This window comes from Miniopterus schreibersii (genome assembly GCF_964146895.1).
Source record: "Miniopterus schreibersii genome assembly, chromosome: 1".
NCBI lineage: Eukaryota > Metazoa > Chordata > Mammalia > Chiroptera > Miniopteridae > Miniopterus > Miniopterus schreibersii.
Genome location: NC_138101.1, coordinates 194,927,208 through 194,946,212, shown reverse-complemented (window position 1 = coordinate 194,946,212; position 19,005 = coordinate 194,927,208). Strand labels below are relative to the sequence as shown.

At 44.6% G+C, this 19,005-nt stretch overlaps 1 protein-coding gene across 1 annotated transcript; it reads left to right on the top strand.

Annotated features, from left to right (window-relative positions):
* Positions 1–692: 692 nt before the first annotated feature.
* Positions 693–18,712, top strand: SERPINA6 (serpin family A member 6). The gene is made up of 5 exons (XM_081156584.1): positions 693–765; positions 8,913–9,541; positions 13,006–13,276; positions 16,735–16,882; positions 18,195–18,712. Exons 2-5 carry the CDS (start codon positions 8,932–8,934, stop codon positions 18,378–18,380), a joined length of 1,215 nt encoding a protein of 404 aa, XP_081012710.1. The 5' UTR covers positions 693–765; positions 8,913–8,931; the 3' UTR covers positions 18,381–18,712.
* The last annotated feature ends 293 nt before the right edge of the window (positions 18,713–19,005 follow it).

Sequence of the window (19,005 nt, the reverse complement as noted above, 5' to 3'; positions counted from 1 at the left end):
AGCTCTCTCTACCTTTTAGAACTCTCATTCAAAAGATTCAATAAATATTTTTTGCTTTAAAGCAATTTGAGTTTGGTCTCTGCCATTATAATAAAAAAAAGAGGTGATAAATTAAAATGTGAGGAAGAGGGAAGGTGCTAGATTTTAGACTTGCATGGTCTTGGATTTGAATCTCAAGGGCAGCTCACATAATCTCCATGTGCCTCAGTTTTCTCATCTAAAGGAAAGGGATGATAGCATCCACTCGCAGAGTCATTGTAGAGATTAAATGAGATGATCGATGGGAAGCACCTGGCTGCTTTTATTCCATGTTTGTCTCTCTTACCAGACTGAGGTCACCTTGAAGGCAGGACCATGCAAGACTCATCCCCAGTCTGAGTTTAGCACCTGGTTCTTCACAGGTGTTGCTGTCATCATGCTAATTAAGGGCACCTGTGGCCTCTGTGCCAGCTGCCACTGGACAACCACAAACATTGATGCAACACCAGCCACATTTTTATATTAAAAAATAAAACGTCAGGGAATTGAACTTAAAGTTAATCTGTGTGTTGCTGTGTTACTCAAATTTCCTGGAAAAGCCTCCTATTGGTTAATGGCTGGGGGGAGGGGGCCACTCTCGATGAAGGCCACTGTCCTCCCTCTAATCATTAACCAGCGGGGAAGCTGGCAAACAAGATTTAGCAGCAGCTGCTCCACTGGCTACACGTAAAAGGACACGGACAGCAGGACCCAGCCAGCAGGTGCAACCTGAACTCTCTGCAGATCGTGAGTAACACCTGAGGGCATCCCATCCTCTGCTCCTGCCAGCCTCTGGAGCACAATGACTGCAACTTGCTTATTTGATTTTTTCAATCAGGGCACTGAACAGCCAGCAGGGATAGGAGGAAACCCTGGGGAGGGCTTTGCAGTGTCTGTGTCTGCCCACAGAGGCATTGATATCCCCTGGCCTCCTGCCTTGCTGGGGCTGACACTGAGCCAAGAGCCATTCCCATCTGTCTCACCACTGATGCTCCTAAGCCAGGGACGGAGTCTGAGAGCTGGCATGGGAAACACCCCGTAGGGGAATGCAGGGTTCCGGCGGGGGGAGAGGGTGCCCAGCTGGCGTAGTGCAGACTGTGCATTCTAAAAAGTTGCACACACCTCCTGGCTTGGTGACCTGGGAGGAGGATACTGCAGATAAAAAAGGATTATCTGTTTTACACCACGTTATGAGGTTTCAATGCAGAGGGCCCAAGACTGTACCTGGCCCACAGGGGCATTTGTGAAAATAAAGAACACAGCGTGTGTTTACTATGTAGGTCACTTCGGAACTGAGGAACAAGGTCAGTTCTGAATGAAACTGGAACTCAATGAAATTCATGAACAATATTGACACTCTGGCCCGGCCGGTGTGGCTCAGTTGGTTGAGTGTCGTCCTAAGCACCAGGAGATCATGGGTTCCATTCCCAGTCAGGGCACATGCCCAGGTTGCGGGCTCGATCCCCAATAGGGGGAGTGCAGGAGGCAGCCTATCACTGTTGCTTTCTCATCGATGTTTCTATCTCTCCCTCTCCCTTCCTCTGAAATAAATATATATATATTAAAAAATAATATTGACACTGCATTTTTATAGAGCTTTTTAACTATTTTGCTTCCTATAGAGAAAGGCAAAATGGCCTATCATAGGCTCTGGAGTCAGACCACAGGGCTTAGAATTTCAGCTGTAGCCCAGCTGGGCGTGGCTCAGCGGTTGAGCATCAACCTAGGATCCAGGCGATCAGAGTTCGATTCCCAGTCAGGGCATATGCCGGGGTTGCAGGCTAGGCAGCCGATCAATGACTCTCTCATCATTCTTGTTTCTATCTCTCTCTCCCTCTCCTTTCCTCTCTCTGAAATCAATAAAGATATGTTTAAAAAAAAAAAAATTCAGCTCTAACTCTCTGGGTCTCAGTTTTCTCATCTGTACAATGGGTCCAGGATAACCCCTTAAGCGAAATCGCAGAAGAAAACACTGACAACAGCTGTGACTGATACTCACAACCATCTTATAGCATTTTAATCCCCTTCTTGGAGGAGTAACACAAGAGGAGCTGAAGTGGGAAATCTGAGACAGCAGGAAGACAAGGGAAGTGAGAAGAACTTGTATTTGGGGCAAGCCCACCCCAATCCAAGCTGCACACTGCATAGGGTCCTTGCCCAAGAGGGGGCTCAAAGACAGGTATGGAGGTGACCAGGGCTAAAACAAAGATTTCACTGCAGTGTGATAAGGGCAGTGACAGAGAGAAGCATAGGAAGGGCTCTGAGAGTGGAGGAGGTGACCCGGGACTTGAGTACCAAAGGACAAGAGGGAGTGAGGCAGACAAGGCAGGGAGAGGATGGACCTACAGAATGGAGCTACATGGGGCAAGAATGGGAGAGCTCCCAGGCCAGGGTGGGCTCCACAAACATTGGGGAACTGAAATGAGGTTCTCTGACCCCAGCAGAGGGATGAAAGGCTCGTGTGTGGTGGGAGGAAACCGCGGAGGTAGCCAGCCAGCATGCTGTGGCTAAGACTTCAAGAGGCCACATTTGAGACTGGGAGCAGGGCTGTCACCAGGAACAAGGTCATGAGGACCCCCTGGGCTACCATAGTGAAGATCAACCCTGCCTGGGAGCAATGAAGCTTTTCAGCAGAAGAATGCCAATCAACTTGAATTTCCAAGATGCCTTTGGCTTCAGAGGGGAGAACAGTTTGGAGGGAACTGAGTAGCAGGCAAGGAGTCCACATAGGGGGTGACTGCTAATCCTGGGAGAGATGATGAGCCCCAAGCTTGGGCTGTGTACTGAGACTGGAGAAGAGACAAATACCAAATAATTGGAAGGTCAAATGGGCAAGGTCTGGGGTAGGTATTATTGTCTAGTTTATACTGAGGAAACTGAGGCAGAGTTTAAATAGTCCCCCCATGTCACCTACCTAGTTCATAAACAGTAATGCCAGGATCCTAATCCACCTTGATCTGCCCTGAAACCCAGGAAAATGAAAGAATCATCTATAAAGCCAGGCCACTGAGTGGGGGAGGGGTGCGGGGGGTGTGGGGGCAGGGCAGCAGGGTCATTATCAAAGCAGAGAAGCTGGAACTCAGCTGCAAATTTCATCAGGAGTTGATTTTCCACCAGATGGAGGGGACACATGGGGAAGTTGGAAGAGAACTCAGGGAGGTCAGAAGAATGTCTGCCTGTGCCTCACCCAAAGGTTCTGGTTTGGGAGCATGCCAGGGAAAGGACCTCGGGCTGTGCCAGAGCACACTAGTGGTTCCCACACTCCAAGTGCACCACATTCTCCTGGGGGTAGTGATTTCACAGTGGGTTCCCAGCCCCTCCCCGAATGGCTGATCCCACAGGTGGGGCTGTGCAGGGGATCCTGCTTCTCCTGTAAGCATCCCTTCTTTATTGGGATGTAGGCAGCTCCTCAAAGCACAGGGCTTGGGACCACCAGCCTTGCAGGCAGAGCGTCCACTTACTGATTCTGACCTTGGCCACAGTTTTTTCAACTGCTCTTACCAAACATTTTTTAATGGAATATATTTAATTTTTTCCTGAATCTTTTACTGTGGTAAAATATAAAAACAATTGACCACGGAAACCATTTTTGAGCATACAGATCAGTGGCATTAAGGACATTCACACTGCTGTGCAACTACCATCATAACCATCTCCAGAACTTTTCCATGTTCCCCAACTGAAACTGTCCCCATTAAACATTAACTCCCCACCCCCCACACCAGCTTCTGTTAACTACTATTCTACTTTCTGTTTCTACGAATTTGACTGTTCTAGGCCCCTGATATAAGTGTAATCATACAATTGTCTTTTTGTGACTGGGTTACTTCATGTAGCATGTCTTCAAGGTTGATCCATGTTGTAGTGTGTCAGTTTCCTTCCTTTTTAAGACTGAATAATATTCCACTGTGTGTATATAACACTGTGAAATAGTAGAAAAAATACACATTGGTCTCTCCCTCCAGTTCCTGGCACAGAGCTCCTAAAACCCTTGTAATTTCCTAAGTGATATGAGCACTCAGAGCATCTTTTGTTCTAATATTTGGTCTTTGACCAGAGCTCCTAAATTTCTTGGAATCTCCGGGGTGGTAGCAATGCCTTCTGTTCTAATGAGGTGACTTTTGGTGGGATCCTGGATGACATCAGGATGGGGGCTTGTCACCAGATAGATCAGGCCATGATTAGAAGCCTGGAATTTTCAGCCCCATCCTTCATCATCCGAGCTGGAGATTGGGTTAACCAATCCTGCCTATGTGATGAAGCTTCCATACAAATCCCTAAAGCATGGGGTTCAGAGAACTCTGGGTTAGTGAACACACATACAACGCCACAGGAACAGGAGGTCCCTGTGCTTGGGACCCTTTTGGAACCCACCCTATTATTAATCTCTTCATCTGTTTATTCCTATTCTTTATTATATCCTTTGTAGTAAACTGGTAAACGTAAATAAGTTTCCCTGAGTTCTGTGAGCCATTCTAGAAAATTATCGAACCCAATCTCTGAGTTATAGCCAGTCAGGGAAGTACCGGTGACAATCTGGGACTTGAGATTGGTATCCGAAGTTGAGGAGAAGCAGTCTTGTGGGACTGGTCCCTTAACCTGTGGGATCTTACACTATCTCCAGATAAATAGTGTCAGAATTGAGTTAAATGGTAGTACACCCAGCTGGTGCAGAGAACTGGTTGATGTGTGGAAAATTCACACATCTGATGTCAGAAGTGAAGTGTGGCCTGGCCGGGAGTACCTCAGCAGTTGAGCATCAACCTAGGATCCAGGAGATCACGGTTCGATTCCCAGTCAGGGTGCATGTCCAGCTTGCGGGCTCGATCCCCAGTCGGGGGGGTGCAGGAGGCAGCTGGTCAATGACTCTCATCATTGATGTTTCAACTCTCTCTCCCTCTCCCTTTCTCTCTCTGAAATCAATAAAGATACATATATATATATATATATTTTTTTTTTTAAGTGAAGTGTGGTAGTAGGGTGAGAGTAAAGGAGAAATACAGGAGTGTTTTTCTTATAAAACCACATTTTGTTTATCCAGTCAGCCACTGATGGACTTTTGGGTTGTTTCTATTTTGGGCTATTATGGATAATGCTATGAACATCGGTTCACACAAATATCTGTTTGAGTCCCTGCTTCCAATTCTTTTGTGTATATACTCAGAAGTGGAATTGTTGGATCAAATAATTCTATGTTTGATTATGGGAGGAACTGTCATATTCTTTTCCACACAACTGCAGCATTTAACCTCCCCACCAGCAATGCACAAGGTATCCAATTTCTCCACATCCAATGCCAAAACTTGTTTTCTGTTTTGTTGTTTTGTTTTGCTTTTTATAATAAGCACCTTAATAGGTATGAATTGTATCTCACTGTGGTTCTGATTTGCATTTTCCTAATGATTAATGATGCTGAACAACTTTTCATGTAATTATTGGCTATTTGTTTATCTCCTATGAAGAAATGTCTACTCAAGTCCTTTGCCTACTTTCTGAATTGAGTTGGTGGTTGTTGTTTTGTACTTGAGTTTTAGGAGTTCTTTATATATTCTGGATGTTAATCCTTTATCAGATATGACTTGTAAATATTTTCTCCCATTTAATGGGTTGTCTTTTTGCTCTTTTGACAGTGTCTTTTAATAAACAAGAATTTTTATTTTTATTTTGGTGAAGTCCAATTTATACAATTTTTCTTTTGTTGCCTGTATCTTTGGTATCACATCCAAGAAATCTTTGCCAAATCCAATGTCACAGAGCTTTTCCTCTGTGTTTTATTCTAAGTTTTACTTATCTCTTACATTTAAATCTTTGATTCATTTGGAATTAATTTTTGTATCATGGTATAAAGAATCCAACTTCATTCTTTTGCATGCAGATATCCAGTTTTCCAACACCATTTGTTGAAAAGTCCTTTCCCCATTGAACGGTCTTGGTACCCTTGTCAAAAATCACTTGACCATACACGCAAGGGTTTATTTCTGGGCTTTCTACTGTATTCTTTTGGTCTCTACATGTTTGCCTTTATGCCAGCACCACACTCTTTTCATTATTACAGCTTTACAGTAAATTCGGGAATCAGGAAGTGTGAGACCTCTAACTCTGTTCTCCTTTCTAGACTATTTTGGTTATTCAAAGTCCCTTGAGACACTATAGGAATTTTAGGATGGATTTTTCTATTTCTGCAAAATACATCATTGGGATTTTGATAAGGATTGCATTGAATCTGTAGATTTCTTTAGGTAGTATTGACATCTAAAAGATATTAAGTTCTCCAATCCATAAACACAAGATATCTTTCCATTTATTTGTAACTTTACTTTCTTTCATCAATGTTTGTTTGTTTGGGAGGTTTTTGTTTGTTTTAGTTTTCAGTGTATTAGTCTTTCACCTCCTTGGTTATGTTGACTGCTAAGTATTTTATTCTTTTCGATGCTATTGTCAATGAAATTGTTTTCTTAATTTCCTTTTAAGATTGTTCTGATAGTAGACGGGAGCAGAACTGATTTTTATGTGTTCACTTTATATCCTGCTATGTTGCTGAATTTATTTATTCATTCTAACAGTTTTTTTGTGGAATCTTTAGGGTTTTCTGCATATATGATTACCTGCTATGGTAAACTGAGGTAATTTTGCTTCTTCCCTTCCAATGTGGATGCCTCTTATTTCTTTTGCCTAACTGCTCTGGCTAGAACTTACAGTACTATGTTAAACAGAAGAGGCAAAAGCAGCATCCTGTCCTGTTACAAATCTTAGATGAAAAGCTGTCAATCTTTTACCACTGAGTATAATGTTAGATGTGGGCTTTTCGTATATGGTCTTTATGACGTTGATGTATCTCCTTCTATTCCTCGCTTGTTGAGTGTTTTTATCATGTGGGTTTTTTCTTCAGCCTGGTAATATAATTACATTACATTGACTTTTGTGTATGGAACCACCCTTGCATTCCAGGAATAAATCCCACTTGGTCATGGTGTGTAATACTTTCAATATGCTCCTGAATTTTATTTGTTAGTATTCTGTTGAGGATTTTTTCATCACTGTTCATAAGCAATATCAGTTTTCTTTTCTTATATTGTCTTTGTCTGGCTTTGATATCAGGGCAATAAATTATTTAGAAAGTATTCCCAACTCTTCAAATTTTTAAAAAGAATTTGAGGCAAATGTGTGAATTCTTCTTTAAACATCTGATAGAATTCAACAGTGATGCCATGTGGTCCTGGGCTTTTCTTTGTTAGGAAGTTTTCAATTACTTATTACATTTACTAACTTCTTTAGGTCTATTCAGACCTTGTATTTTGTTGTGATTCAGTCTTGGTACATTTTGTGTTTCTAGAAACATTTCCATTTCATCTAGGTTATCCAATTTGTTGATGTGTATTCTCTCTTATAATTCTTTTTATTTCTATAAAATTGGTAGTAATGCCCCTACTATCATTTTTTATTTATTTTAGTAACTGAGACTTCCCTCTTTTTTTCTTATGCAGTCTAGCTAAATGTTTGTCAATTTTGTTAATCTTTTTGAAAATTGTATTATACATTAATATATTAACTTTATGGATTAGATATATTTTGGTTTTGTTGATTTTCTCTAGTTTTTCTATTCTCTATTTTATCTGTGCTCTAATATTTATTCTTTCCTTCCTTCTGCTACCTTACCACCACTCTCTTTTGGTGACTATTTGCAAGGAATACTTTTTCCACTCTTTAATTTTCGTATTTTTGTCTTTGGGTCAAAATGAGTCTCCTGTAGTCAGCATATAGTTGGATCATTTTTTTAAACCCATTCTGCTAATCTATGTCTTTTGATTGGAGAATTTCATTTATTTACATTAATAGTAATTACTAATAAGAAGAAACATATTTTTGTCATTTCCCTATTTGTTTTCTATAGCTTCCCCACCCTCATTTCCTGTATTACTGTCTTATTTTGTGTTTAGTTGACTTTTTGGCAGTGAAATATTTTAATTCTCTTCTCACTTCCTTTTGTGTATATTCTATAGCTATTTTCTTTATGCTTGCCAGGGAAATTACATTTAACATACTAAAGTTATAACACATACTTCATAACACTCTCATTTGAATTTATGCCAGCTTAATTTCAATAGCATACAAACACTGTTCTTCTACATAGTTTCATCCACACAGCCTTTCAGTTATTGTATCTTTATTCATTGTGCATTCAAAAATATAAATTAATAATTGTTTCTTATGCATCGGTCTTTTTAAATCATATAGAAAACAAAAAGTGGAGTTACAAACCAAAATTATAATAATAATAATAGTTTTTAACTGCTCATATATTTACTTTTACCAGAGAATTTTATTTCTTTATAAAGATTCTATTCACTCTCTAGTGTCCTTTCATTTCAATCAGAAGGACCCCCTTTAGCATTTCTTGCAGGGGATGTCTAGTGATAATATACTAACTCAGCTTTTGTTTATCTGGAAATGTCTTAATTCTTCCCTCATTTTTGAAGGATGGTTTTGCCAGATACAGAATTCTTGGTTGACAGTGTTTTTCTTTCAGTACTTTGAATATATTAATAAGGTTTATATTTAAGCTTTCTGAACCTGTTTCTGCCTACCTAAAATCAGAATAATTATCTACTTTATTAGTTTGTTGGTGGTAAGTGGGGGTAGATGAGAAAATATAGGCAGAACACCTAGGTCAATGTTGGGCTTCCAGTAGGTGCCCAACTTGATTGAATCATAGCAGGTATAATTTATACTTTTAGATGAGACAATTGAGGCCCAGAATCCTGACTGGCCCCAGGTCACACAGCCAATGTGGAAGAAGAAACTAGGGCTTGAATGGGGTCTTCTGCCTACTGTTCCCGATATCCCACTACGTTGAAGACTCCGCATCATCTAATGAGCAATTTCTAATTTTGTAGGGCCCAGCCATCCTGAACAATGCTGCTCGCCCTGTACATTTGTTTCCTCTGGCTGTCTACCAGTGGCCTCTGGACTGTCCAGGCTAAGGAGCCTGATGTTGACATAAGCATAAGGAGCCACCACCGGGACCTGGCTCCAAACAATGTTGACTTTGCCTTTGGCCTGTATAAGCACCTAGTGGCCTCAACTCCTGGCAAGAACATCTTCATCTCCCCCGTGAGCATTTCCATGGCCTTGGCTCTGCTTTCCCTGGGTGCCCACGGGTACACAAGAGCCCAGCTTCTCCAGGGCCTGGGCTTCAATCTCACTGAGACATCAGAAGCCAAGATCCACCAGGGCTTCTGGTACCTCCAACGCCTCCTCAGGGAGTCAGGCACCACCTTGGAAATAACCATGGGCAATGCCTTGTTCCTCAACCAGAGCCTGGAGCTTCTAGAGTCATTCTCAGAAGACACGAAGCATTACTATGAGTTGGACACCTTGGCTATAGATTTCCAGGACTGGGCCAGAGCCAGTAAGCAAATCAATGAATATATCAAGAATAAGACACAAGGGAAAATCGTGGACTTATTCTCAGAGTTGGATAGCCCAGCCACGCTTATCCTGGTCAACTACATCTTCTTCAAAGGTACCCCTACCCATCCCATTCTGACAAGACCTCATCTACTATTGCCAAGAATAGTAACAGCTATCAAAATCCAGGGTGCATTCTTAGGCAAAGCCTTTTGTTTTACAAAGCACATACACATCTGTGAGTCTCCATCTTCACCATAATCCTATTAGGAAGATGGAATTATATAATCTTATGAAAGATCCAAATGACAACTGGAAGAGTTGAGTAACTCGCCCAAGCTCTTACAGGTTGGTTTGAGGCCCAAACATGTAACGGTGAACAGTATGGCTGCCTCACAGTCTACAAACATTGGCTGAGTCCTGGTTATGAGTCAGGCACTGGGAAAGGTACTAGAAATACAGCCTAGAACCAAACAGACCTCAGGAACTCTCAGGCTGCCCCTGAGTTAACATATACGCATTTCCCAAGTGCTCAGAACCAGCTCTGACCAGGTCCTACTCATACCGAACTTAAGTTCCTCTTCACCCATTTGGAACAGGTTTTCCAAAGTGCATGTTCATAAAAATCACCAGGGAGACTTGTTAAAATTATAGATTCCTGATCGAAGACCAGGCCTACTAAAGCAAAACCTCCATGGGAAAGTCCTAGAATTTTCATTTTTAAACAAGGTAACCTCCTCTAATAATTTTAATGATCAGATAATTTGGGGATATATTGTTCTTGAGAATAAAATCTAAACTCCTTAGTTCTCAACCCCCATCCACCCTCATGGATATTTGGCAATGTCTGGAGATATTTGTGGTTGTCACAGCTAGGGGTGGGGTGTGCTACTGGCATCTACTGGAGTGGTGTCTATTGGGTAGAGGCCAGGGATGCTGCTAAAAACCCTAGAATGCACAAGACAACCCCCACAATATCTACCTCAAATGGCATAGTCCCAAGGTTGAGAAGCCCTGGCACAGAGTCATCTACTTCTCTGTCCTCTCCAGCCTCCTGTCAACATTTTCCCTACACACACACAAACACACACACAGTCAGTCAGACCACACTGAATTCCTTTGAGTATGGCTGTCCCCACAGAAGCCTGTATGAGTTCCCTATTGCTGCTATAACAAATAACTACAAATTTGGTGGCTTAAAACAATGCAAATTTATATTACAATTCTGAAGGTCAAAAGTCCAAAATAAGTCACATTGGGTTAAAGTCAAGATGTTAGTAAGGCATGTTCCTTCTGGTGGTCTAAGGCTCTAAGGAAGAATTTGATCCTTGCCTTTCCCAGCTTCTAGAAGCCACCTGTCCTTGGTTCTCGGCCCCATTCCCTCTTCAAAGGCATAGTCTCACCCAGTAACGCATCACCCCGACAACTGTTTCTGTCATCACATCTCTTTTCTGACTCTGTCCCTCTTGTCATCCTCTTCCACTTTGAAGGATCCTTGTGATTACACGGGGCTCAGCTGGATAATACAGAATAATCTCCTCATCTCAAGGTTAGTTGATTCCCTCTTGCTATGCAATATAAAGTATTCACAGGTTCCAGGGATTAGGACATGGACATCTTTGGGGAGCCATTCTTCCTGCCACAAGCCCATGCCCTTTTGGCCCCCTGAGCCCTCCCTCAAATTGTCCATCTGCCTAAAACTTCTTCCCACCTTTCAAATATTGGCTCAAAAGTCACCTCCTCCAGACTTCTTTTGGAGGATGTTTTGAGTCTCGTCAAGTTATCTCACTTGCACCAATGCCAGCGTAGCTCAGTTGTTTGGGTGTTATTCTGAGCACGAAAATCAAACCTGTGCCAGTTTGATTCCTGGTCGTGGGCTCCATCCTCAGTAGGGCCCTGGTAGGGGGTGTGCCGGAGGCAACTGATCAATGTTTTGCTGTTTCACTCTCACATCGATGTTTCCCTCTCTCACTCTCTCTCCCTCTAAAAATGAATAAAAATATTTTTTTTAATTACCTCACTTGCTGTGAGACACTCAGACAATGAGTTCACACTCAGTTGTTGAGGATGGACCAGGAATGGCTCCTGGGTCTCCAGGCTCTGCATCCATAGTTCTCCATGCAGCCTCCAGCCTCTCCCTGTTGTCTCCATTAGCATCCCTTACAAAGGGGTTGAGGCTGGCTCAGAACCAAGAGTTTTAGCTTCATGGTCCATAGATCCCATAGGCAGTGGGACTGAGAAGGATCTGCCTGGAGCTATGCTCTGGCCACCTCACTGGGAAACAGTGGCCTCAACACAGGCTTCACGGGCTTCTAGGCTTAAGGTCAAAGGCAGCCAGACTCTGCATCCATAGCTCTTATCCCTGCAACCTCCAGCCTCTCCCTGTTGACTGAGGACCCGCTGGACTCAGGGTTCTCAGTCATCTCCTGACCCAGGGAGACTTAACCTAGAGCCCTTGTAAGACTCAACTCCTGTCTTTTTTATTTTTTAATCCTCCCCCAAGGATATTTTTCCCCCATTGCTTTTTCAGAGAGAGTGGGAGGGAGAGAAAGAGAAACATCGAGTGGTTGCCTCCTGCTCATGCCCTGACCATGCCAAACCCGCAACCAAGGTATGTGCCCTTGGCCAGAATTGAACCTGGGACCCTTCGGTCCTCAGGCTGATGGTCTAACCACTGAGCCAAACCAGCTAGGGCAACAACTCCTGTCTTTAAATATCCAAAGGTCTATCACCTGCAAGAGGACTCAGAATTGCTTGGAATAAGCTCAGAAGGACTAAAGAGGCTCAGCAGGCAGGCATTACAATCAGGCAGACTTTGGGTCCATCTAAGGAGCAATTTTCTTCCCATTAGAGCTGACCAATAGTGGAAAGTCCCACCTGTAAGAGTAGTGAGTTCCCCATCACGAGACAAGCAAAGAGGTTGTGTAATAACATCGTGGAACAGATTTGAGTCCAGTTCTTAGTGGGGACCTTGTTACCTTAAAGGAATCTTCTCACCTTGACTCTGCCTCCAGGAAATGTGGTGTAGCCCTCAGGGCCACAATGGAGGTCAGGAGCCTCCTGCAGGGGAATGGGTACAATCAACTGGGCAGCCAGGATATCTGCTGGGCTTCTGTGACCAGGATGTGAAAGAGTGGGGATGGAATGGATGGTCCATTCCACTAAACTTCCCCCAACCCCTGACCTTGAATTTGCAGCCTGAGATCTAGCACCTCTTCCACAGCCCTCCAATCCAGGATCCACTCCAAGCGGGGGCTATGAGGCAAAGTATGGTTTACTGAATTCTATCCCCAAATCCCAGGGCCAGCATTCTCTTGTTCATGCCCTCTTTCTGTTTTCAGGGCCAATCTCAGAAACGGAGCTAATCCCCAATCCATTCCAAGGGTAGAAGATGGAAATCTCTTAAACCTCTAGGGATTTCCCTTTTTACCAGGAAACTCTGGCAGACTGGTGGGGACCTTCCGGGGTGAGGAAGGCTGCTGTGTAATTTGCTTAGTGGTTACACCTGGTGCTCAGCTGCCACCAAGCTCCTGCTTACACCGGCCTGTCTCCTGCCCTCCCTCTCCCTCCTCTTCCCAGGTACCTGGGCACACCCCTTTGACCTGGAAAGCACCAGAGAGGAGAACTTCTATGTGAACGAAACAACCCTGGTGAAGGTGCCTATGATGTTCCAGTCAAATGAGATCAAGTACTTTAATGACTCAGTGCTCTCCTGCCAGCTGGTGCAGCTGGACTACATGGGCAACGGGACAGTCTTCTTCATCCTTCCGGACAAGGGGAAGATAGACACCGTCATCACTGCACTAAGCCGGGACACCATTCAGAGGTGGTCTGAATCCCTGACCAGTGGGTAAGCCCTTCAGCCAACTGTGTGGACTTCTGAAGTGGATGTGTTCCTAGAAAGTGGGGTGGGTAGAAAAGGGATGCACCTGGACCCCCTTCTTGCCCCAGACTCACCCTCCAGGGCTCACTGTTTTTCTGACTGCTAGGTCCCCAAAGGCCATGAGGTTCTCTGACCTAGAGGACACTCATTTATATATCGTGGTCTATTGACACCGAGATACTTTGGGGCATTCTACAAAGTGAGGTCCCTGAGAGGTTAATAGCCACCCTCTGTGTTACCACATTTTTGCATTATTTTCTTAAACTGAGCTCACCAATCATCCAGCTACCCACTTTTCCATTTTACTATCTTGCTTGCCTGAAACCAAGCACTACTAAAGATGCCAGAGAGACTACATTTAAAAGTATAATGAAAGTGACCACAATATCCACCATGGGACCAACACAAAGTCTATGAATGATTCTTAAGTCACTCAGGAATCTAACTCTTTTTCAAGTAAGTAAAAAATCAGGACATAAAGTAGGTAATAAATAAGGAGAAAGAGAGTGAGGTGTCCGTTCTGATAGGTTGGTGGCCAGGGGAAGAACTAGCCAATGAATCTCAGGCCCAAGAAAGGGGCAGGCTCAGAGCACATATTCAGGGAGGGCTGGCTGAGCATGTGAGCAAGCATGAATGAATGAATGGATGAATGAATGGATGAACAAATGAATTCATTTTCCCCCAGGCACTTCTGAGCTAGAGGACAATCAAAATTATGGTGAGGCATTTGCCCAGCCCCAATCCTCACCCTGGAGGAGGAGCAGATATTTTTGAACATGATCCTCACTCTTGGGAGATTCGAGTTCTGTCTGTAACCGAGCAATCAGAGTAATACCAACCAACATGGGACCTGGGGGTGGGTGGGAGACTGCAGACTCAAAGGGCAGAGGGGACACAAGGGAGGGAACGGGCACTTGGATCTGGAGTAGCTCAGAAAGGCTCACAGAGCAGGTGTCATTCCTTTCATTCCCTCATTCATATATTCACTTAATGAAAGCACATGCCATGTACCATTCACAAGGCTAAGGAGAAGGGATAGAATGGTGAACATGACAAAGTGTAGATGACAAAGTGTAGACTTCAAAGACTCCAGAGCAGAAAACAGATTCTGGTGGAATTAACAGTGGCACAATGACATAAGCTCTGTCTGAGGGAGAGAGGAAGGAGATGTGTAAAGGGCTGGGGGGTGGGATGCCTGACTCGGTCCCAGGGGACTGGGGAAGAGGATGCAGAGTGGATTGCTTTGGCCTTGAACTGTGTGTTGAGCCTTAGTGAAAGTTCAACCAGCAGGAAGTGGCCCCTAGAGCATGAGAGGAAGAGGGAATGGCACCAACCAAGTCAGGGAGGCCTTACCCAGGGCACCAGCAAAGCTGGCCAGCAGCAGCAAAGTGAGAAAAACCCTATTCAGATGAACTTAGCAATCCAAGAATTTGCAGGTACAAAATCTAGAAAGAAGCTCTTCTACTTTATTACATATGTAGGTTTTGAGCTTCATGCTCTCAATTATTTTTACTCTGAATTATACTTTCCACTGCTCCCTGCTGGTGCTCTTGGAGAGGTTAATCCGGTTCTATGAATGGACATGGAGGGGCTGGAAGTCTCACCTCTCTCCAGCAGGGATTTGGGGTCTAGTCAGCTCTGTGATTCAGAGAGACCCCCTATGGCTACATGTGGGAGATAGAAGGCATTCTTAGAGTCCTAGAACCAAACATACCTGCCCTGAGTGTGTGTGTGGGGGGGGGGGGGGGGGGGGATATGTGGAGGTGGGGGATGCATGTGAGCCTGTTTGGAGGATGGAAGGTAGGGACCCATTCCCCAGCTCTTCACCATTTCAACTGCCCATCCCCACCACACCCTGAATCCTCGCAAAGGGAACCTGTAATTCAGGTACAGTGCAACCAGGTGCGGGTAATGCACCGTGATTCTAACGAATTCCGGACCCTAATGTGTTGCAAGTGAGGTAGATAATATTTCTCTTTACACCAAAAATAATCTCTTCACTAAACAACTTTAATTTACCATCAATCAAAAACACATGCCAATTTCTTCTATATACTTTTTAAAATAAACATCCAAGGTAAAACTCTGCACCTTTAGCCCTCCTATGTGACGGGGCATGAATAATTCCCTACTCCATCTGAACAGGGCCTGCCCAGTCCCAGCAGACAGACCCTCCGCCTGCTTCCCAGTGCACCCAGCTGGCACCCTCAGCTCCAGCTTGCACCCACCTCCCACAGGAAGCCCCTGTGCCCCACTCAGAGCTCACACTCTCTCCTTCCTCTCTGTCCCCTTGTTCTGCTGCCACTTACCTGCCCGCTGAGCTGTGTGGTGTGGGCAGCTCTCTAAGGGTGAGGAGATGGGATTTGAGGCAGCTAGTCCTGTTTCTTCGAGTTCCTGCTGCTTCCCAGGGGTGTGACTTGGGAAATCCTCAGCCTCTGCGGAGTTTCAGTCTCTCACTCTGGACACTGACGATGGTGACCCCAACCTGGTAGGGTTGTGTGAGCGAGTGCAGACTAGAGGAGGTTCAGAGGTAAAGCAAGTCTGCCAGGTGCATGATGTAGGTCCACCTCCCTTACTTTCCATTGCTATTTCCCAGCTGAGAGGAGAATTTACATCCTGCTCATCTACGGTTCCTCCTCTGTTCCCCTTGAGTGATGTCCTCAAGTTCCCACTGGCTGCTTACAGCCTCCAGGCCTCCCAGGGCCATTAGCTCAGTGCAGTGAGGCTGCTCCTGCTGTGGAGCCCGTGTCATTTCACTGACACCCCTCAGACTCAGGCATCTTCTCACCCTCTGGAGAACAGGAAAAGGAGGAAATATTTACATGAAATTAATGTTTTGATAGGTAAAAACGTTTAGCATGATTTCCAGCATGATTCCCCCTGCCTTTTTAGAAATCCCACTGGCTTTATCCAAGGGGACCTACAGGTGGAGTCATGGAATTCTTACAGAATCGACCTCAGAGCTTCCACACAGAAGGGCCATGGCAGAGACCCTGCTGCCCTGCGCTGCCTTGCTGTGGAGATGAGGACAGCACAGAGAGGGAGGGCCTTGGCCCTGCCACACAGTGCAGTGGCACAGCTGGGGCCAGGACCCCTGCTCCCAGCCAGGTGCTCCCTTCCCCACCCCAACTTCTGGACTTCTTAGGGACCCTTTTCTTCAATGGCCCACTGTCCAGCTGTATCACAGGTGGAATCAGCTCAAAGAAAAAGCTGAGAAGAAAAGACTGCAACTCAGAGGCCCAAAGAGGGAGCTGCCTATGTGGTAGAGGGAGAGGCAGACCTGGCACTGTCCCTGTCCCTGTCCCTGCATCGTCCCCAAAGAACCTGTCCAGCTAGGAGGCAGGGTCTGGAGGGATCACGGGAAGTCTGGCTGGCCAAGCCCAGCCCTGGGAAAGTCTAACCTCATCTGCTTCCCCCCTGAGCAGCCCAGTAGACCTGTACATCCCAAAGGTCTCCATCTCTGAAGCCTATGACCTTGGGGGCCTTCTGGAGGACATGGGAATTGCAGACTTGCACAATAGCCATGCAAATTTCTCAGGCATCACCCAAGAGGCCCAGCTGAAGATGTCCAAGGTAAGTGTATCCAGGGCCTACCTTTTCTTCCCCAAAATGCATAAGCAACATGGAGCCCACTCATGAATAGGCCTCCAGGCCCCAGGCTGAGAGAGCACCAGGTGTTGTCCAAGCCCCTAGTTTTACAACAGGCTAAGCGGAGGCTCATCAAGAAAATGTGCTGTCCCCAAGGTCATACAGGAAACTAATGACAGGGAGGGCTAGAGCCTAGGCATCTACCCATTCCACCAGGCCATGCAAAGGGGGCACTGTGTAAAATGAAGTCATCAGAGGAGGCCTGTGAGAGGCCCCTGCAAAAAGAAACCGGGAAAGTGGAAAATGTCTAAATGACATCACACTAAGCCTTCTACCCAATTACATTCACACCCTGATCAGCTTTCTGTCATTATTTATTCCTCCATCCATTCAGGAAATATTTACTGAACGTCTACAATGTGCACTGAGTGTGTCTCCACTACTCAGATGCGGCCCTATCCCCACAGACCTTATAGTCCTAGGGGTGACAAAACAAGAGAGGGCACAGGAGAAAGTTGTAGTAGTAGCAGCCCCCTCACTCAAGCACATGGACTTTGACCACTGGATATTATCCCAATTTCTCCAAGGAGGAATCTCTGGCCCAGGGAAGGTAAAATAACTCACCTAGGCCACAGAGCTAGTAAAGAGCAGCCTGACATTTGACCTAGGGTCTATTCCACTCAAAACCGCATTTCCCAAGACACACTGTCAGAGTTCTTATCCCAATTCAGCTTCTTCCTAGCCACTCAAACCCTCCAATTCCTTGTTGTGCAGTCAATGAGAGTCCTTGCTCTGTAAGATTTGGTTATTTAATTGCCAATTCTTATCTGATGGAGGCTTTTGATACAAGCTACTCAAGCATGTTGCCAATTTCAGAATTCCTTCTAATTTTGTTCACAACAAAACAGAGATTACTGGTTTCCATAAAGGGTAGGCACAAGCACTTTTCATGAACTGAACCCTACTACTTACCCAGCAGAGTGAAAAGGGAGCGAGGGCTGCCTCTACTAGCCCAGGACCCAGTGAGGTCCAACTAGTGCCACAAGACCCTTAACCTTTATGTGGTGGGTTCCACCTGCCAGCTTCCTAAGGAGGAAGTCTAGGTGCAGCCAGGGTTCTGGAGGTGGACAGACCTCAGCTTTAGTCCTAGGGCTGCGACTCAGATAAGAAGCCAGCAGCTTCAGCCTCAGCTTCACAATCCATAAAACCAAGGGTGGGAGGAGCCCAAGCAACAAGGTGAAGAAAGCTCCCAACATACATTAGGTACTCAACCACCAGCTTTGGTCCATCCCAACAGGTGGTCCATAAGACCATGCTGCAATTTGATGAGAAGGGTGTGAAGGAAGCTGCTCCCATTGAAGTCACCCAAAACATGGCACCTGAGCCTCTCACCCTTCGCTTCAACCAGCCCTTCATTGTCATGATCTTCGACAACTTCACGTGGAGCAGCCTTTTCCTGGTCAAGATTGTGAATCCAGCCTAAGGGTCTATCCTCCGAAGAGCCACAGTACAGTCTGACTCTAGGCATCAAGGACTCCACAGAAATGATGCATTGGGGGGGAGGGTCCTCCCAAGTCTTCTCCAGGTTTTCCCTGTAATAAATGGCATCAGGACTAATGACAGTGTGTTGCAGAAGAAAGGTGGGACACCTGATAAAATCTGAATAATATCCATATAATAAAGTAATATAATTTCTTGTTTTGATCATTGTACAATGGTTAAGTAATGATATGTGGAAGCTGGGGGAAAGTATATGGAAACTCTTAGTTTTGGAAATTTTTGTATGTTTGAAATTATTTCTAAATAAAAACTTTTAAAAAAGAAGAAATTGTGTAAGCCAAAATACAAGAGGAAGACATTTTTGAAGTGCTAGGGGGAAAATGTCATAATATCTTTCAAACGGAAAAAAAAAAAAAGCAAAAGCAAGTCTTCAAAAATTAAGGCAAAATAAAGATTTTTTTTTTTAGATAAACGATAGCTGAGAAAGTTTATCAGTTTCACTAAAGACATTTTTAAGGTAGTTCTTTAGGCAGAAAAAAAGATGACTATAGATGGAAACTTGGACCTATATGAAAGAACGAAGAGCCCTGGAAAGGGCAAATACATAT

What these genes read in the sequence shown, in the direction of transcription:
- SERPINA6 (XM_081156584.1), top strand. Translation starts at nt 8,932, where the DNA reads ATGCTGCTCGCCCTGTACATTTGTTTCCTCTGGCTGTCTACCAGTGGC. An exon ending in TCTGAATCCCTGACCAGTGG is followed by an intron (nt 13,277 to 16,734) that starts GTAAGCCCTTCA and finishes CCCCCTGAGCAG; the next exon opens with CCCAGTAGACCTGTACATCC. An exon ending in CCCAGCTGAAGATGTCCAAG is followed by an intron (nt 16,883 to 18,194) that starts GTAAGTGTATCC and finishes CCATCCCAACAG; the next exon opens with GTGGTCCATAAGACCATGCT.